This window comes from Solanum stenotomum, chromosome 12 (assembly GCF_019186545.1).
Source record: "Solanum stenotomum isolate F172 chromosome 12, ASM1918654v1, whole genome shotgun sequence".
NCBI lineage: Eukaryota > Viridiplantae > Streptophyta > Magnoliopsida > Solanales > Solanaceae > Solanum > Solanum stenotomum.
Genome location: NC_064293.1, coordinates 42,923,552 through 42,944,018, shown reverse-complemented (window position 1 = coordinate 42,944,018; position 20,467 = coordinate 42,923,552). Strand labels below are relative to the sequence as shown.

Below are 20,467 nucleotides of genomic sequence, written 5' to 3'. Positions count from 1 at the left end.
TTATATCCAATTAATTTCTAATGTATTGAATGTGGTTATGGGATATTGAAATAATATCTTTATCTTTCCTTAATCATAATAAAATTATAATTTAACATTTATTTTTCTGAAATGATAATTTTGTTTTAATTCCTAGAACATATTGTTTACTATATTGAATGTAATTATAATAAAACATATTGTATTTAGTATGACAAAAGAACTCAAAAATTGGAGAAATTAGATAAATAGTAATCTTAGCTTCTAAGAAATGTCACATCATCATTTACATATCCAACTTTATATATATAAAAGAGTTAAAAAAGAAAAAATAAGTGATTTAAGAAAATTATAGAAATAACATTAATGATGAGATGAAGATTAAGAAAAAACGTCAAATAAATTAGTAGTATTGATGATGATAAAAGTTAAATAAATCATTTTTTCTATTATTAAAATTTTTAACATAAATTTCCAATCTGTTAAAATTAAAAATAAATGTTAAAAAAAAAATCGAGGCAATAATTATTTTAAAGAAAAATATAACCAAAATTGTCAAAAAAATTGAAAAAAATAAATAAGTATCTATTACTAAGAATGGTGTCACTACATTTTCTATTTTAACTTTATTGTTACATATGGATAGAAACCTTTAGAAGAAGAAATGATCCAAAAATTTAAAAATAATGATTCCTTAAATGGTGATTCCTTTTCCATTTACAGCTTTTTTATTAACTTTTAATGTATTATATATGGTTATGGATATTGGAATAATAATTTTATCTTTCTTAATCATAATTGATTATATTTTAAACTTTGCTTTTGTGAAATGATAATTTTCTTTTCATTCGTACAACATATTGATTAATATGTAATTATAATAAAACATGTTGTATTTAGTATGACAAAAGAATTCAAAATTTTTAAAAATTAAATAAATAGAACTTCTAAGAAATGTCACAAATATATATATATATATATATATATATATATATATATCTAAGAAAATGATATAAATTACAATAATGATGAAATGAAGATTAAGAAAAGAAGTAAAACAAATTAATAATAATATTGATGATGATAGGAGTTAAATAAATCATTTTGTAAATTTTCAATATAAATTTTTCAGTCTTTTAAAATTAGAAAATGCTATAAAAATAAAACTAAAACTAAAAATCGAGGCAACAATTATTTTAAGGAAAAAATAACAAAAAATGTCAGAAACATTGATAAGAATAAATAAGTATCTATTGCTAAGAAGGTGTCACCCCACATTTTCTATTTTAACTTTATTATTACATATAGATAGAAACTTTAAGAGGAAGAATGATCCCAAAATTTTAAAAATAACAAATCAATTATGTAAAAATACATGTGTAATTCTTATAAAGTTATAATAACTATTTTCTTCAAATAAATAATTAAATGAAAGAAAAAAAAGTAATTAAGAAAATAATATAAATAACACTAATTATGAGATTAATAGCATTGATGAGGAAACAAACTAAATATGATCATCTTTTTAAATTATTTTTTTAGAAAATATATATAAACTTTAATTAAAGATAAATAAGAATTTTTTTTTTAATTAAAGATACAAAAAATCAAGACAAAATAAAAGAAGAAAGAAATTTGAAGAATAACGAGGTTGAAAGAAATAATATCTAATTTTCTTTCTTCTCAAATGACAAAATAAATTTTTGCTTGTTCTCCTCCTATTTTGATACGAATTCCATAAATAAAATGATTTTTTCTCCAAATAATTTTTCTTACCCTTTGAAACACTAATCAGCCTTCTTATAAATTTCTCAACCACAATGAATTTTCTCTCCTTGTAGGAGGAATAAATATTTTTTCAAAAAGTCTTTTATTTTGAAAAGAATTTTTTGTTACATAATCTCTTTCTTTACATCAATGTCTTCACAAGAATCATGAGATATTCTCTCCTTCTCTTTTGTTAAAAAAGTCACGTGACCTAGAAATTTGATGGACATCTTAGCGACAAAAGTTGATACCATATATTGATCATCATCGTCAGAAGAAAAAGAAGAGCCAAAGTGAAGAAATTTGTTCTTATTTGTTACAAATGCTCAACTATTTTTTTTTATTTTATAGGCTAAATAATTATAAACAGTTATAAAAAATGAATAGTTTTTATATTTTCATCTTCCATTTTCATTTACTTAAATCTATATTAGTGCAATGGATGTTATAAATAGCATAATTAATCGGGTATGACATAAATACTTTTTCTTTAAAATACAAATAAAAAATACAAAACAAAGATAAAATGTCAAAAAAAGGAGAAAAAAGATGAATAGAAATACTGGTCATAGAGAGATGCCACATCAAATTGTCTATATTCAGCTTTATATATACATATATAGGTTCATGCCCTTAGATGTTATTTTATTACTTTAGCTGGCATCGATATTTTTGTAAATCTGATATCTACTTTGGAACATTTTATAATGTGGCATAAGCTGACAATTGAAATCATAAATTTAAAAATAATAAAATTTAATTTATTATAATACTAATATCAATATCATAAAGATATATATATATAAAGTATTATAAATTGTAATAATTAACCGCTTTAATTTTTTTAAATCATATAACTAATTTGATTTACACTCCAAAATTCATAGGTGTCACATAATTTATACATTAATTCTTCATTACTTAATATATGTAATTATATCAATGACATATAAATTGAAATACAAAAGTTACATATTTTATTTGAAAATCACGTAATAGTACTATAAGGTATAATAATTAACAAATTAACATATTTTAAAATTTTAGTTGACTCTCCAAATTCCATATGTCTTATGTAATTGAGACAGAGAAAAACATATATTGGTTTAAAATTAATAAAAATATTATAAATTATAATAATTAACAACTTAAAATTTATAAAAAAATTCCTTTAAAAAAATTTAATTGGCTCTCTAAATCCAGTCGGTATTACAATAATTAAAACATAGAAATTAACATAGATTGGACTCCTGCTGACATTTATGTTTCCTTTTTTTAAATTTTTTCTTTTACACTTTATATTAATAGATTTTTTATGTAAAAAGTATTATAAATCATAATAATTAATAGCTTCAAATATTTGAAAACATATAAAAAGTTTTTGTTAACTTTCAAAATTTCATCTATACCGCATAAATTGGGAGAAATATAGATATATAGATATTTTAAGTTGGTAATTATTGTGAGTTATAGTATGTTTTATGTAATTTTCATATATATTACTCGCTTTGTCCTGATTTATGTGATACAAATGAAATTTCAAAAGTCAATTAATTTTTTATAAGTTTTTTTTTATATTAACTTGTTAATTATTGTGATTTATAATATATTTACGTAAAACATACTAAAAAATTGATTAACTTCAAATTTCATATGTACCACATAAACTAAAACAGAAATGGTAACATATATTGGGCCCCGTGCTGGCATGGGGTCCCATATCTAGTTTATATATATATACTAGTATGTTAGTATGTTACTTATGTAAGGTACTATATACTTTGGTATGATATTCAATATTTTGGTATGTTATTTTATTTCTATATACTAAATACCGTATCAAATACAAAAAAAAAAATTATACCTTATACCATATTAAATATTATAATAACAAAAGCACGATATTAAAAAATTTGATATAAAATGATAATTCGATATTATCATACCATGCCCACCGGCCACCCCTACTTATGGCTCTATCTGGTCCTACCATTGGCTACTAAGCTTTATTGCTTCTTCCATGTTCTCCACTCGTACGTCTTTCCAATATAATACCCTTTTCCTTTTTCTTTTTAAACATTTCGTTTTTTAAATAATTATGATGGATGTGAATATTTTTTCTAAGCCAATGGTTTTACGACGTGTTCAATTTCTTACCAGAAAAATGCAAATGAAAGTGTGGTATCTTTCTATTTTCTTTCTGAAGTTGGGAGAGATTGTTATGGCAGAGATAACATTAAATATTGGATAAAAACCTAAGTAAGTTACACGTCGTGATTTTTCTGTTTCACCTAATTATAATAGTGGTGTTGGTCGAATCAAATCTATGTATTATTATAATAATAATGATCACATCCTTAGTGAAGAAGTCGTCTTACAAAGTACACATTCTATTTCATATTATTTGAAGTTTATCGATTTGTTAGTAACTCAAACTTATAATTATAAAATAAAAAAATAAGGAAGATTTATTATTCGAACAACTCCTTTTTATTAACGCTTTAAAACTCTAAACTTGAATGCTATTATTTTATGTATTTATATCTAATCATATGCTTCTTAGTCCCGTAAATTTTTGCTCAATAAAAAGTTACGATCATAGAAAAACTTAAAATATGATGTGAGCATGTTAATACAAGTCAACATCACTTACTCTTTTAACAAAAAAACCTTGAAATCCATATATAGAAACAGTCGAACAAATTTACTCTTTATTTTTTGTAATTGATATACAAAGATATACTATCATTTGGATTATTAAATTTTATGGGACTTTTTGATGAACTTATTATTTGTTAGAATTTTTGGAGGCTACTCTATCTTTAATTTTAGTATACCTGTAAAAAGGCATATATATTCCTTATAAAGAGTCATCTCAAAACTGAATAATATTCATAAAGAGATCAAGACATCAAATTTTACCTTTGTTAAAGTTGTCGCTCGACTTCCCAGCGATCAAGTCCATTGCAAGGAGATCAAAATTATCATATATTTGAGAAAAACATTATTAATAGCTTTCGAATGGTAGAATTATTATATATAGAATTTTGTAAATTTTTACAAAGTTTTATTATTTTTTTAAAAGATCCTGACCATTGTGATCACCATGATCAGACGTTGTCCGACATGTTTTCGTAATGCTACAGACATAATTTTGAAAATTCCACATTGAATAAATGAAATTGTAACAAATATAGTGTCATTTGGGAGATCTCTGTATTTGGCTCCGTTTATAAGTTGGACTCTTCTACTTATCAATTTGCCAATTGAACCCCTAAACTCATCAGAACACAATATTTTAAACCCCTTTGACCATTGTCCAAACTTATGTGGCACTGAAATGCTGAGTTAGAAATTTACGTAAATACACACGTTTGACAACGAGTAAATAAGATATTTTACATTAAAATAATTTAAATAATAATAATTATTATCAATTTATTTTTAAAAAGAAAAAAACCCATCTTCCTCAACCATCCCTCTCCCACCCCCACCCCTCTCTCCTCCGTCCCCAGCCGCCCTTCTCTCTTCTTCTTCTTGGAATTTCATCCCCCACATCCACTCTCTTCCTCTTCATTCTCTCCTTCATCCCCTTTCTTCTCAACCCACACTTCTTTTTCACTACATAAATCAGCCGCCCATCCTAACCACCTGTCTAAAAGTCTTTAAATTTTAGCTTTTTAGTCTAAAAGTATTGAAATTATTAGTATTTGTTTTTTTAGGCTTCAAGAAAGAGGTCTAAGTATGGATTAACACGAAGGATAAAGGTGGATATTGAAAAATTAAAACTCCATTGATAAGTTAGAGAAAGCTTGAAAAATAAAAAATGGGTCTTGTGAATTTGTGAAATTGATTCAAAATTGTGATTGGGATTAGTTGGATAAAGAACATGCTTATTTGGAATTTTTTATTTTTTTAAAAAAATGCTTATCTAAAATTTTCAGAAATTACAAAAGTGACTTAATTGATTTTTAAAATTTTTAACATGTAATTTCTTACATGTCAATAAAAATGACATGAAATTCTACGTGTAAGCAATTGTACTTCACACACACTAGTGAGATGAAAAAAGGGTTTAAAATATTACGTTCTGATAAGTTTAGGGATTCAGTTGACAAATTGATAAGTAAGAGAGTTCAACTTACAAACAGAGTCAAGTACATGGATCTCCTAGGTCATTCCGCCTTCTTAGAATAACACCCAATGTAATAACATCGAAGGAAATGTTGTTTCAATTTCACAATTGACTCTTCCGATCCTACGAGCCTTGCAAGTTCACGAGTTGAAATTACAATTTAAAATTTTAAATGCAAGATTTTAGAGAATTTTTAAATAATAATAATCTTTCAATTTTTAAAGTTTCTCAATAATGTCAAATAAAAATAATATATATATATATATATATATATATTATTAATTTATTTTCAAAATCTTAATAACTTAGAGCCTGTTTGGATGGGCTTTTAAGCTGATCAAACTGGCTTAAAAGCCAGTTTTTTACTTATTAGAGTGTTTGATAATTATCAAAGTGACTTATTTTAAGTAAAAAATAACTTATTTTAAGCCAAAAGCTAAAAGCTAGGTGAGGGGAGTTTTTTTTTTTTACCTTAAAACCCTTTTATGTTGACCAAGTATATTACCTTTTTGCCCTTAATTCTTTTATACAATTTTCAAATTGCCCATATTGAATTATTATTATTATTATTATTATTATTATTTTATTATTATTATTATTATTATTATTTTATTATTATCATCATCATTATTATTATTATTTTATTATTATCATTATTATTTTATTATTATTATTATTATTATATTATTATTATTTTATTATTATCATTATTATTATTATTATTATTATTATTATTATTATTATTCCTCTTATAAATAATTTGTGGTGGTAAAGAAATATGTGAATGATAGGAAAATATTATTACTTATGGATGTAAAATATAAATTAATTTTGTTTTAATTTTTTTTAAAGTATAAAAACCTTAAATGAATCAACTTTTCATCATGTTAACAACTTAAAGGGTATTTCAGATATTTTGATAAAAAAAGTGTTTACCAGCACTTATTTGTCAAACAAATCAACAACTTTTTTTTCAACTGCAATACTTTTATCCAAACACATAACTACTTATTTTAAAAGTAAGTTCCAGCATTTTAAAAAGTTACTTTTTTTAAGTCAATCCAAACGGGCTCTTAGTTAGTTATTATTATTATTATTATTTTATAGTAATTATAATAGAACTCAAAATATAATTTCCTTCAGGTGTGAAAACACGTTATAAACAAAGCCCATTCATTGTATGTATGCAAACCGCTGTGTATATATAGACAATTTTTACTTCCCCTAAAACAACAACTTTTCCTGCCTTTGTCTCCGTTCAAGGTCTTCTTCATTGAATTCTCTCTTCAAGAATCAAAAAGGTACCATTTGAATTTGTCACTATTTACTTTCTTTGATTCAAGGGTTTATGGTTTCCGTATTCTTGTTTTCACCATTGCCGTTTCTTGAACAACTCGAATTTTCTTTGCATGTACTAATTTTGCTGTTGGGTTTTGTTATTTATCTTCTTGGTCTAAAAGATTCAAGTTTTTGTTAGGTTTCTTGAATTCTTTCTTCTTTTTTTCCGCCACCCTTTGGGGTTAAGTTTTCTTTCTTGGATAGTTGACTACAACATATCCAGAGTGTGCGGAGACATTATTTAGGACTCTAGTAATGGTATTGTTGATACCTACATTGATCTTTACGCTGTGAGTTATTGAAATTTTGAGAATAATTTAACCTTGATTTCTAAAGAAAGTTAAGAGATTTGCTGTTGCGTTTGTTATTTATGTTCATGTTCTAAAAGATTGAAGTTCAGTTAGGTTTCTTGAATTCTTTTTTTTTGGCCTATACATGCCTTTTTTTCTTCCTTCTTTGGTGTTTTGGGTTAGTTTCATTCTTGGATAATTGACTACAACAACTGGTTTATTGGATAATGGATTGATACTGAATATTGAGGATATTTATAGGAAAAAGATTGGGTTTCTGTACTGGTTCTTCGTTTTATGTTGTTGACATTAGATTGAATTTTTCTTTATTTCTTATGTTCTTGTTCTAAAAGATTGAAGTTTAGGTAGGTTTCTTGAGTTCTTTCTCTTTTTTTTCTGGCCACCCTTGCGGTTAGTTTCTTTCTTGGCTAGTTGACTACAACAACTACAACATACCTATAGTATACAGAGACATTATTTAGGATTCTAGTAATGGTTTTGTTGATACCTACATTGATCTTTATGCTGTGAGTTGTTGAAATTTTGAGAAAAGTCTAACCTTGATTTTTAAAGAAAGTTAAGAGATTTGCTGTTGAGTTTTGTAATTTATGTTCTTGTTCTAAAAGACTGAAGTTCAGTTATGTTTCTGGAATTCTTTTTTTTTCGCCACCCTTTGCGTTATACATACTTTTTTTTTTTTTTGGTGTTTTGGGTTAGTTTCTTTCTTGGATAATTGACTACAACAACTGGTTACTTGGATAATTGATTGATACTGAATATTGGTGATGTTTATAGGAAAAAGTTTTGGTTTTCATAGTGGTTCTTTGTTTTATGTTGCTGACATTAGATTGAATTTTTATTTATCTGTTTATTTTTAATGGCTTTTACACATAATTTAGGACTCTGGTAATGGTTTTGTTGATGATACCTACATTGATCTTTACGCTGTGAGTTATTGAAATTTTGAGAAAAAATTGATGTTGATTTCTAAAGAAAGTTTTTTGCTATAATAAGGGTGTACATACTGAAATATGTTGTAGGAGTCTTCCTAATCATATACGGAACCATGAACTTGCTTAGAAATACATTGCTCTTTATGTAGGAGTGAGGAGTCCCTTCCATTCTTTTTTCTTTTGAAGAGGGTTTCGACAGGTTATTTACATTGATCTTCATGACCGGTACAAATACCCTACTTTGCCCAAGTAGAGCTGGTGATCTACACAAAATTGAACCATCTTTAACTTTCATCATTGTTGTTGGTTAATGATCCTTTGTCGAAATACACTGTCTGCATCTTGTGAACTCTGTTTCTACTTTTCAAGTTATTTCTGGACAAAAATGCTCATGGAACTGATTTGTAATTTGTTTTAGGAAAAAATGATCAAGTTGTTCAAAGTAAAAGAGAAGCAAAGAGAGGATACTGAGAATGGCAATGCTAGGGGCCCTTGTAACAAGCAGACTGCTGGGGAACTGCGTCTACGCAAAGGTTTTGATCACATTATCTTTTTGCTTGGTCTTTAACTCATGTATGTTGTTTGTGCAATATCTTTTGCAATGTTGTTTGGGGTATTTTATTTGAGCATCATGCATTTGTTCGTTTGAAAATTAAAATCAGCAATCAGAGCAACATGTCCTTTGATGCAGTAATCAGCATGGAAATATCTAGTAAATGGATGATATTAACATGGACGTAAGGATGAAACAACATATAAATGAATTTGAAATTTTCTCATTGGAGAAAGGAACTCCATAGATCACTTAATTGGAAAACTCATGACAATTGATAGTTTAATCTCTAAACCTAGTCTAGAGATACTAATGCAGACAATAGAAGCACCCTATTGGAAGATTTGCTAGATTCTCTATTAGCTGGTACATAGTGCTTGAAATCATCCAGGCAACTTTTATGTAGTTTAATTTTGTCTATAATGTCAAATCTAGGCCTCCAGTCCCAGGAGGATGAAAATATATTGTAGACTGAGTGCTGCTGGATGTGAATTGCATCAGCAAACTGATGTCAATTATGGAAATTATCTGTCTGTGAACATGTAGTGTTCGTGATTTCCAGCATTAATAACTACTCGACTTCCGAGTAGAAGATTTTGCCTTAAAAAAAGAAAAGGAAGATGCTGATGATCTCATTACTTTATGCATTCCAAGAAGGATATTATTGAGATTTATGAGCAGTGTTATTTTTTATTACTTGAACAACTATGCTCAACATATATAAGTCCTGTTCTCTTTCAAGTACGAATACAATGCGTGATTGATCAAGAATGTTGTTTTTCTCATTTTGTATTTTTTTGTTGGGGGTGTCTGAACTTGTTTGAGAATGCTAGACTGTGATTGCAGTATTCCATTGTATTATTCTTTTCGTGGTCTATCATGAGGTTGTTTCATATGAAACTTCCTTTCTATCTTTGTTATGGTGAAACACTCTCACCTGAGACTTACCCCCTTCAACTCACTTTTTGCAGACATTACTGAGCTGAACCTGCCCCGTTCTTGTACAATATCATTTCCAGATGGAAAGGATAAGTTGATGAACTTTGAGATTAAAATTCAGCCAGATGGTGGATACTATGCGTAAGTAATTCCTAGTTTCCTACTGCACAGCTGATAGTTTTCAGTTAATGTAATGACTGCACAATCGTGTCAATTCTCATCCAAACAAACCTGGTTTTGTTGTTGCAGTGGAGGAAAATTTTTGTTCTCTTTCCAGGTTCCATCAATCTATCCACATGAACCACCAAAAGTCAAGTGCAAGACCAAGGTACAGCTTTTTTTCCTTGTCTTCCACTCGTATATATATTCTGACATGCACCAGAGAAAATGATTCTCATTAGCTTTCTGCGTGAGATGCAGGTATATCATCCTAATATCGATTTGGAGGGTAATGTATGCCTCAACGTACTTAGAGAAGATTGGAAACCTGTTCTCAACATTAACACAATTATCTATGGATTATATCTTCTTTTTGAGGTACAGTATGGTTCTCTGCAACATATATATTTAACGAGTATACAGTCACTTTATCCTGTTCTACACCTGTGCAGGAACCAAACCATGAGGATCCTCTTAATCTCGAGGCTGCTGCTGTGTTGAGAGATAATCCCCAGTTGTTTAAATCAAATGTGAAGAAGGCTATGCTTGGTGGAACTGTGGCCAATGTAAGCTTCACGCGCTGCGTGTAGCCTGTCCTCTGATGCTGGCAATAAGTGGTTTCCGATCAGATGCTGTATCATTTTGAGGCTTGCTGGATTGTATATGGTGTCTGCAAACTTGCAGTGCCATCTTATCTGAGTGTCTCATTTTTATGGAGTATATAAATTTTAGCTTCAAGTTCTTTGACGTGCGAATATTATTTATATAAATATCATCATTTAGGTATTTGGGATATATTGATCTCCTTTATTTTTTCTTTCTTGTGCTCTGCTTCTTTGGTTGAACGATAAAGAAATTAGAACCTTTATACAGATCTTGGTCAAAACAGATATCAATTAAGTGCTGTCATTCAGCAACAGATGCAGTCCTTGATGCCCCTTGCAAAAGCGTCTGCTTGTTTCAGCACCCATCTTGTGTCTCATCGCTTAGGCCTGTTTACTTGCACTATAGTATTCAACATTTGAAACAGAAAATCATTTAAAAACCTACATTAAAAGGCCAAAGAACAAACGAGAAAAAAAAAATAGCTTGATGCTGTTGTCCATCTAAACCAGGACACAGGTAAACACTGTCTAATTGATCAAATATGGTGACTATCAACATGAACTCTGAAAAGTTGGAGTTTTAAGGAGGGTGTTGCTTTACCATGTGTTGACATTCAAACAAGAATGGCAACTTAGACACGAAGTTAGAGAACATTCAAGTTAAAATCATATTTTCAAGCAACAAACAAAAAACTGTATGATAACTTTAAAATTCTCATTTTAGCAGCCTAGTAATGATACAACTAACTTTAAGGTTCATATGACCCCTATATAAATTGAAACAGAAAAAGTAGCAATGAATTCTAAAATCCATAAAGAAATTAGTACTTTGTGGTTTTACTTGTCATTGGAGTCATAAGGCAGCTATGAATTCGAAATATGCCTAAATTCTATATTTTATTTTAAGAAATCTTTTAATATGTATAACATATTAATTTATAATGTCACAACTTATGATTAAAATTTTGAATTATAAATTTTATATTCTAAATCGATCTATAAAATTGCACAAGTTAAATAATTTAAGTTATAGTGTGATAATAAATTTCACATTATCAACAGTATAATTTAATATATTAAGTTAATATTAGGGGTCTGTTTGAAAAACCATCTAATATTAGGGATCTGTTGGAAAAACCATCTAATAGTAATCACGATGATATATTTATTTGTCACAATGTAATCACAAGTGCAATTATAAAGGTATATTAAATTTCAAAAATAAAAATTTACTATCTAGAGTTAAAATTTTGAAATAGACAAATAAGGACCTTATAAATGATATCAAATTAAAATTTTAAGATACATATTGTTTTTAAAAATAAAATATATTAATTAATAAACATATGTTCTTAAATAATATTATTAAAAAAATTGATTTATATTTTAAAAAGAGTTTGAGTCAATATTAGTTTTTACTTTTATTCCGTTTCCCCGTGTATAGAGGCTTTTCCAAACATGCCCTATAAATAGAGGTACTATCTATTCTCCTCCTTATTTCTAATTACAGAAAACCGGAACTTCATACGCTACTCTGCTGAAGTTCTACGCTACCGGCGCTTAACTCTCCGGTGACGATGTCCGATCAAAACTATTATGAACTTCATACGCTACCGGCGCTTAACTCTCCAGTGACGACAATGTCCGATTAAAACTCTTATGAGCTTCATACGCTACTGCCAAGATTCGCTACTCTTATCTTGCTATTCTTCGAAGGTAAATTCCAGAACTTGGAATTCTTGATTTAAGAATAAACCAAGAACTTGTTGTCTTTTTCAAGTTACTACATTGGTATTCTAAAATGCATATTTTAAGGAATCAAAGAAATTGAAGTTTTCAAGAATATATTGGCATTGCAAATATCAAGAAAATTCAAGAAATCCTTTTTGTTTTTTTAGAATAGAAAAATGAATTGTTTTTACAGCATTTTAGGGATGTGGGGGAGCTCTTACACGTCAATCATCCCATCAATGCGATCAATCTTCCACCCCAGGTTGTGGTGAAGGTGTATTCTCTGATGTAAAGTAATGTTATCAAATTTCTTGGGTGGGTTAGGTCTCTTTCTGATATTATCTCAATCAAATATATTAGTTACTCCCACTACCTGATGTTTCTATCTTCAGACCAAGTGTGAAAATGAATATTACAAGGTCAAGGGGAGTGCACAAGTACACGCGATAGGGAGTCAAAGGAAGGTAAACCATTCCTGCAATCTGTTCCTGACCTGAATAAGAGCTGAATTTTTTTAATTATTTATTTTCATTTCTTTCACCCACTTTTCAAGATAATCTTAGACTGCATTTGTATTAATCATGATAGTATTAGAGATTGCAATGTCTCTTTCTAAGTCTCCTAGGCGAGTCTCTTTGAGATGCCATCTTGGTTTTGTTCTGATCTTGTAATAGAACTCCATGCTTGACATTTTTTATTCACATTTTCAGAATCTGCACCAACAAAAACTCAAGAGTTTCTTATATTCTGAGACAAAATGGAGGGACCTCCCTCCAGAGATTACAGTTGAGTACCTTAGCTATATCTCGGATGTTTTAGCACGACTTCTCTATTTTGTTAAGATGATGGAATTTTACCTTTTCCAATATGAGATGTAGAGTGGTGCTGCAACCGAGAACATTACGAATCAGGATACTATACTCGATGTCACTTCTGGCGTCTCACACTTTTTTTGGTGATTAATTGGTGGTTCCTGATACCACTTTAACATTGATCTAATGCATTTTGATGTGCAGAAAGTTCTGCTCAATTTATTATTTTACTTCATCATATGAGGCTGTACTTTCTTTTAAAGGATCTAGTGTCTCACGAAATGGACTGGTGTTGATGGGAGAAAGATATGGTAATGTTTTTGCAAAATGTTGGACTGACATCATCTTTTCTCTTGTATTCATGCTGCTGTACATAAGTTCTTTTGCCTGACAACTATGATGTTCATAACTTGGAATGGTTGTTGTAGTCTCTAGGATTGCATGCATTACAAAACTGATTGGCTGTTTGACTGTAAGTGTTCATTAGTGTCTTTTTACAGATGTTCTTATATATACTATTTTTGTGGTTTTACTTGTAATTGGAAAAACTAGTATGTTGATGACTACTGTATGTAGAGTTGTTTTGATTATTTATTCTAGCTGAAGTTGAGTTTGGAACATACATATTGGTGCTTAGGTACTTTTAGCCCAGCTTATGGAGACAGTATATGCTTCCTTTTTGTCTGTCCATTTTAACTATGGTTTCGTATGCTTGCTTTACACCAGCGACATCAAAATACAACCATTTTGATGATTTGCATGCTTTCCCAGCCATTCAAGAAATCTTTTTTAAAAAACTACGTTGTTATTCTTGCAGCGTGTGTTGAGGATGTTTAAGAATTTGTTTTTACCTTCTGAGTGAGATGGGGAGCATTAAGCGAATGCCTGAGGCTATTTGGAGCTCAATTCAGTCACAGGGGTTATCTTGTATTATTTCACAAGGGTTGTTAAGGAGTTGGTTTTCAGCAGCGTCGATGCTGGTGCCACCAAGGTACTAATTTACTCTTTCAAAGTTTCAATATTCCTTATGATTTTACTAGGTATTGAATGGAAAGATGTGGACTTGTTCTTGAAGGCCTTACTCGCACAACTCTAAAAAAATTAAGTAGTTTACTTATAAGAAGTTGTGATCTGTAGTATTTTGAATGAAGACACTCATTGGACAGATTTTCGTGAACGCTTTCACTGGCCATTTTCCCTTTACATGGGCTAGACTTTTTTGACTTCGGTTGTTTCTTAAAAATGGAAAATTGTGCCATGTAAGAGAACGGGGAATTATATGGTTCATCTATTCTGATTTTGTTAATGTTCCGAGGATCAGTAAAGATAGGCTGCTGAGAACATTATAGTTAAGTGACTAACGATGGCAAGTCGTGCTTTCATACAGTTTTAATCGTTTAGACTAATGCACCTGCAAATTTGTGTGTTGCTTCATGCTTGCACAAAAGGCATTGACTGGTGAGATTTTTCAATGAATTCTTGTGTTCCTTTGTTTGCTATTTCTGATGACGGAGGGCATATGCTTTATATGAAAGTTTCTGTTCTCTTTCCAGGTTCCATCAACTTATCCACGTGAACCACCAAAAGTCAAGTGCAAGACCAAGGTACAGCTGTTTTTCCTTCTCTTCCACTCGTATATATTCTGACATGAACCAGAGAAAATAACTCTCATTAGCTTTCTGTGTGAGATGCAGGTATATATCATCCTAATATTGATTTGGAGGGTAAAATGTACTTAGAGAAGATTGAAACCTGTTCTCAACATTAACACAATTAGCTATGGATTGTATCTTCATCTCACGGTACATTATGGTTCTCTGCAACATCTTAGTTTGCCCCATACATATGTACAATAAATATACAGTCACTTCATCCCGTTCTACACCTGTGCAGGAACCAAACCATGAGGATCCCCTTATTCTCGAGGCTGCTGTTGTGTTGGGAGATAATCCTGAGTTGTTTAAATCAAATGTGAAAAGGGCTATGCATGGTGTAACTGTTGTCAATATAAGCTTCACGCAATGCGTCGTGTAGCCTGTCCTCTGATGCTGGCAGTAGCGTTCCTGATCAGATGCTGTATCATTTTGAGGTTTGCTGGGTTGTATATGGTGTCCGCAAACTTGCAGTGCCATGTTATCTGAGTGTCTGATTTTCATGGGAGTATAAAATTTTTAGCTTTAAGTTCTTTGACGTGTATCCATTAATGGATATTTTTAAAATAAATACCACTATTTAGGTATTTGGAAAATATTGATTTCCTTTATACAGATTTTGGTCGAAGCAGATACCAATTAAGTGGGCAAGTTGGTTGCTTTGCATTCAAGTTGGAACTTGGAACTACTTCTCATCTCCTTCTAGAAAAAGAAATGAACTGTTATGTTGGCTGAACAGCATGTCATGAACACAAATGTAAAGGTTATATATAGATGAAAGATGAATTGCCTAAGAAGAAAACTTAACTAACTAAATTCCGTTTAAGAGAGTGATATTGACAAGATGTTGTGTTTGAGCTTTTCGTTTATATCATAATCCTCAACTTCAATGTCAGATATTGTACCAACATAAGAGGATGCTATGTTAAAGTTCCGTGGCTTTCTTCTTACTTCAAAAATGGCAGGATTTACAAGTAAAATCATAGACAAACAGGCAAACCCTGTCCTCTCTCTATTCCAGTTTGCCAATGCCGAAGCAACTACTGCAATGTTGGAGTGCCTGATGCCTGGCAACAGCGTCTGCTTGTTTACATCTTTGAATTTTGAGTATGATCTGTTAGATGAGGTAAGTGTAATGGAGACTTAATCTGCTGTCCTAATGCAACCACCAAATGAAATATCTGCAAAATTAGAAGGGAACACTGTTGTTTTGGCCTACAGGCTACAGCAGTGCAGCAGCATTTCACCTAAGTGGTTCACAGAAGAAACTCCACATCCAAATGAGCCCAAAGATCCAAGAAGAATGAATAAACAAAGAAATGAAAAGCGTGGAATTGTCATATCATCTCTGTTTCTTTTGCAGCAGCAAGTCTTGCATTGTCACGGTCCTGCTTGAATGTCCAATACAAAGGGGTGTAAAACAAGCAACATAAACCAAAAGGCACGGCCATCATTGAAAAGAGACCTTTTGACAGCGCTAAAGCCTCTCTTGCAGATCCTAATAACGGATCAACAGATTTGGCATCATAGCCATACATTTTCTCAGCCAGAATCCCTACAATTGGAGCAGCAAAAGAAGAAAATGAACCCTCAAACGCACGATCAAAAGCATAAATCATTGTGCGGTGCTTTGAAGGCACCACTTCTGCAAACATGGGACCATTTGTAGCAGTAGCACACCAGCTGATTGTGAGGCCCATTATGAATAAAGTCACAGCAAATGTGGAATAGCTGCTTACAGATGGGGGGATAATTCGAAGAAGGAACCATGAGAATGGGATGCCCATAAAAGAACTAAATTGAGCACACATGACACGTCCTGAATGAGGGTATATTCGAGACATTTTGTCTGCAACTACTCCACCGAAAAAGGATCCTAATGCGCATCCAGCAGCAAATAGACCGACAAGTGTGGCTGCACTATTATGATCAAAACCTGCATCAGAAGTTTATGATCACCGTTCATGCAGTTAACACTAAACAAAATTTATATCAGCACAAGAAAACCCGACATGCTAATTCCTGAAAACCGGCCACTTACCAATTAATTCAAACCATAATGTAAAGAAAACAATGGCTGTCCAAGGTAGGGATCCAACTAGACCCTGCAAAACAATGAACTGAAACGTTTGGAGTTTGATGACAGTTTTCATGGCTGTCCAGGACTCCATCCAAATTGACATTGAATTGATATTTGAGTGTCCTTTCTCTATCAATTCATCCCTAGCATGAGAAAGGATAAAAATAATAACACCAAACAGTAGGAAACTCTCAACAGCACAGGAAATGGAACAACTGATGAACATATATACAAGCAACTACCTGTCAGAGTGTTCTGATATATCACGCTGGCCACTGCTTTGCTTCCTTGGGTCAACGACAAAAGAGAAGACGAGAAATCCTATGAAACAACTCAAAGTTGCCATCACGATGAAGGAAAAGCGCCATCCTGGTATGCCCCAGTATTCATGACCAGCCATAACTGTAGCTATAGCTCCGCCTCCTATCCCACCCACAGTACCAATTAGATTAAGAAACCCAAATCCCGTCCCTCTGACTTCATCCTTATAGCTATCAGCTATGAAGGACTGCAAAGCAGGTATCACAATTGCCAGACCGAAGCCATTTATAGCTCTCCAGAAGCCAACCTGCAGAAAATACTTGCTCGCACCCACTGCACCGGTTGATAGGGCCCAGAAGAGGATACCAATTGCAAGAACCGTGGGACGGTCATAATTTAAAACTAAAATACCTGCCACTGGTGAAGCAATTCCCTGCACAAAGTTCCTTATGAATGTGAGAAACCCAAGATCGGATGGTCCTGCTGTAAAAGCTTCACTGACTTCTTTATAAACAGCTGGAAGGAGATTCTCATCAGCGCGCTCCATTATAGCGGCCATGTTGATGATGATTAGGGAAATAGAGATCCCAAAAATTGTCCTTGTTCTGTATCGGGCCAATATATTAAAATCTAAAGTAGAAATGCTACACTAACACGTACTATCTTCTCCCAAAAATCAAATGAATTGAAATAGATGGAATTGTACTTTGTTGGGGCTAAACAGTTTTTCAAGTTTGATTGTAATCAGCATATATTAGGAACTGAAACAAAGGGGATTGCATTTTCTGTGGCAGGAAATATCAGCTTGTTGTAAGATCAAAAATTTGGTCAGCAGAAGGATAAGACTTGAACAAAGTGACCAAAAAATATTATTTTCTCAGAAAAAAAGGCTTGAACAAAGTGCTTCTTGCAGTTGATTGATGTAACATTGTACAAGCCCTATCTGAAGTTACATAAAGCATGCGGTAGAAACTGCAGCCTTCTAATTGTGAGTTGCAAGCTGCTATCACATGACACAGGACAACACTGCCTAATTGATCAAATAGGGTGGCTATCAACATGTTCTCTGAAAAGTTGGAGTTTTCAGGAAGGGTGTTGCTTTACCATGTGCTGACATTCAAACAAGAACGACAACTTAGACACGAAGTTGGAGAACATTCAAGCTAAAACCATTTTTCCATGCAACAAGCAGGAAAATGTATGATAACTAAGTAGCGTGTCAAACTGAAATACAAATGAATGATTAATAAGAGGTCCAAATTCAAAGTTTCAGCTAGTATCAAGAGGATCTTACTTCAAAATGAGACTAATGATGCTTTCCATAACAGCACTCAAAGTGAATGTCGATTAATCCCATAAATTCCATCAAAGGAGCAGTTGCATTGACTACTAATTGACAAAACATCAAATCTTACTGTGCAGTACAACATGTTCTACCCGGAGGTGTGAAAGCTTATAACATTGAAGAAACAAGAAAGATACACGGTGACTAACTAAACGCTGAAATATGGGTTCGTCGCTCAAGGTAAATTATCTTCAGTTTAAAACTCAGAAGGTCTTACAATTTTACAAGTTTGTCAGAATTTCATAAATTAGATCCCTTTTTGTACTTAGGTCATTCATTTGCATCAACTTCAACTCAAATAGAGTTGAAACTTTACTTTTTGCAGGTAAGCTGAAGTAAGAGATTTTCTTCCTCTCTTGCAAAGCCACTTTGTCTGCTAATCCCCATATCACTTGCTCTACTTATATACTGCCTCAGTTGTTGAACACTAATGTGTTAAATGTTTCCACTTATAGAAACTAACTTCATCAACTTCACACTTAAATGATCAATTAAAACTTGTAGCTATTCTTCATTCGCTCCCGATAACCTAGGAATCAATATTGGCATCTTACTTACAAAAACTATCAACTGGAATAGAGTGCTCATCTAAAACTTCCAATTCTTGATAGACCTCGTGGATAACATCCAAGGATTACTCTTTAACACCTAAAAGGAAACAACAACCTGAATGGAACAACTACTCTTAATACTAATTGGAATAAATACTCCATGTATTTCTATTTTATATAACACTCTTCTCCTTTTAATATATATATTCCAAAAAGAATGATAGTATATCTTTCTATAGCCTTGTAAAGTCAACACCAAAAGCTGTATATAAATTGAAACAGAGGAAGTAGCAATGAATCGATAAAGAAAATAGTAAGTAGTAATAATTGAAGTTGCAATAAGAGTGAAATCTGACCTCATGGTGGAAAGGTGGCTGGGGAGCAGAGATTTAGGTCGAAAAACAGAAGAAGGTAATCTGGAAGCTCTAGCGCTTAACCCCATCAATCCCAAAGGTCAACCTTTTGCTGGCCCTTCTCCTTCTGGGGCATTAGCCCGCCATTCAACGTGGCTCTGTTTATTTGCTGCAAGATTCCATTTTTAAACAATCCCAGATGAAGATTTGAGATCTACTTACCATACAATACTCAAAATATACGTACGTACATTCATCAAACGTAAAGAATATGTGATAAGATTCAGTACAATTTTTGTTATTATTATGAGTAAAAATCTGGAAAGATGGAGGGATGTTTTGGTGGGTTGAGTTTGGTAATAATGATGGATTAGAAGTGGTAACGGATCCACAGATAATGCAAGCAAATCCTTAATTAAGACGGGAAATATTGGAGTCAAGGCCAGACGTGTAATAGACGTCTACTACTTACTATATTTGACATTTGGGGCCATCTATAACTGCACTCATTAAATGACATTTTAATAGACTATACACATTTTTACTTGAAAGAATATAAAATTTGAAAATTATTTGGATTTAGTCAAGTTACAGGCCAAAAAAGAGTATAAAAGAGCCACAAAGGTTAGCCCCAAGAGCATTTTATGGCCTATAGGTTAACCAAGGATATTTCTATACCAATTTCAATACTTTAAAGATATTTTAGGCCATTTTCCATTTATAATATTTTGTTGGGCCACGGACCATGTTTTTCTAAATGTTGCCTAGATGATGTGGCACATCCATTTGGTCAGCTTTAATATTTATCTTTTTTCTCAATTTTAATTACATTTTTTTATATCTGTTATTAACCTATTAATTACTAAAAGTCTCGTCATAAATATAGCACCACAGCAACAATCAAATGCATTTGCAATAAAGCCATGTAACTGTTTGTTTTGGTCTTAATCGGCCCACTAAGACA

General features: G+C 31.4%; 2 protein-coding genes across 2 annotated transcripts; one reads left to right on the top strand and one right to left on the bottom strand.

Annotated features, from left to right (window-relative positions):
• The first annotated feature begins 7,070 nt into the window (after window positions 1-7,070).
• On the top strand, window positions 7,071-10,851 carry LOC125849356 (probable NEDD8-conjugating enzyme Ubc12-like). The gene is made up of 6 exons (XM_049529422.1): window positions 7,071-7,182; window positions 8,881-8,995; window positions 9,987-10,095; window positions 10,204-10,282; window positions 10,375-10,491; window positions 10,566-10,851. The coding sequence occupies exons 2-6, from the start codon at window positions 8,887-8,889 to the stop codon at window positions 10,701-10,703; spliced, it is 552 nt and encodes a 183-aa protein (XP_049385379.1). The 5' UTR covers window positions 7,071-7,182; window positions 8,881-8,886; the 3' UTR covers window positions 10,704-10,851.
• Window positions 10,852-16,190: 5,339 nt separating this feature from the next.
• LOC125848463 (uncharacterized) lies at window positions 16,191-19,855 on the bottom strand. Its single transcript, XM_049528326.1, has 4 exons — window positions 19,507-19,855; window positions 17,236-17,859; window positions 16,955-17,136; window positions 16,191-16,849 (listed from the first exon to the last, which is right to left on the bottom strand). The coding sequence occupies exons 1-4, from the start codon at window positions 19,590-19,592 to the stop codon at window positions 16,251-16,253; spliced, it is 1,491 nt and encodes a 496-aa protein (XP_049384283.1). The 5' UTR covers window positions 19,593-19,855; the 3' UTR covers window positions 16,191-16,250.
• Between the last annotated feature and the right edge of the window lie 612 nt (window positions 19,856-20,467).

Coding starts and splice junctions, on each gene's coding strand:
- LOC125849356 (XM_049529422.1), top strand. CDS start 8,887: ATGATCAAGTTGTTCAAAGTAAAAGAGAAGCAAAGAGAGGATACTGAG. Junction 10,096..10,203: donor CCAGATGGTGGATACTATGC/GTAAGTAATTCC, acceptor TTGTTGTTGCAG/TGGAGGAAAATTTTTGTTCT. Junction 10,283..10,374: donor AAGTCAAGTGCAAGACCAAG/GTACAGCTTTTT, acceptor CGTGAGATGCAG/GTATATCATCCTAATATCGA.
- LOC125848463 (XM_049528326.1), bottom strand. CDS start 19,592: ATGGGGTTAAGCGCTAGAGCTTCCAGATTACCTTCTTCTGTTTTTCGA. Junction 17,137..17,235: donor ATATCAGAACACTCTGACAG/GTAGTTGCTTGT, acceptor TTCTCATGCTAG/GGATGAATTGATAGAGAAAG. Junction 16,850..16,954: donor ATTATGGTTTGAATTAATTG/GTAAGTGGCCGG, acceptor CTTCTGATGCAG/GTTTTGATCATAATAGTGCA.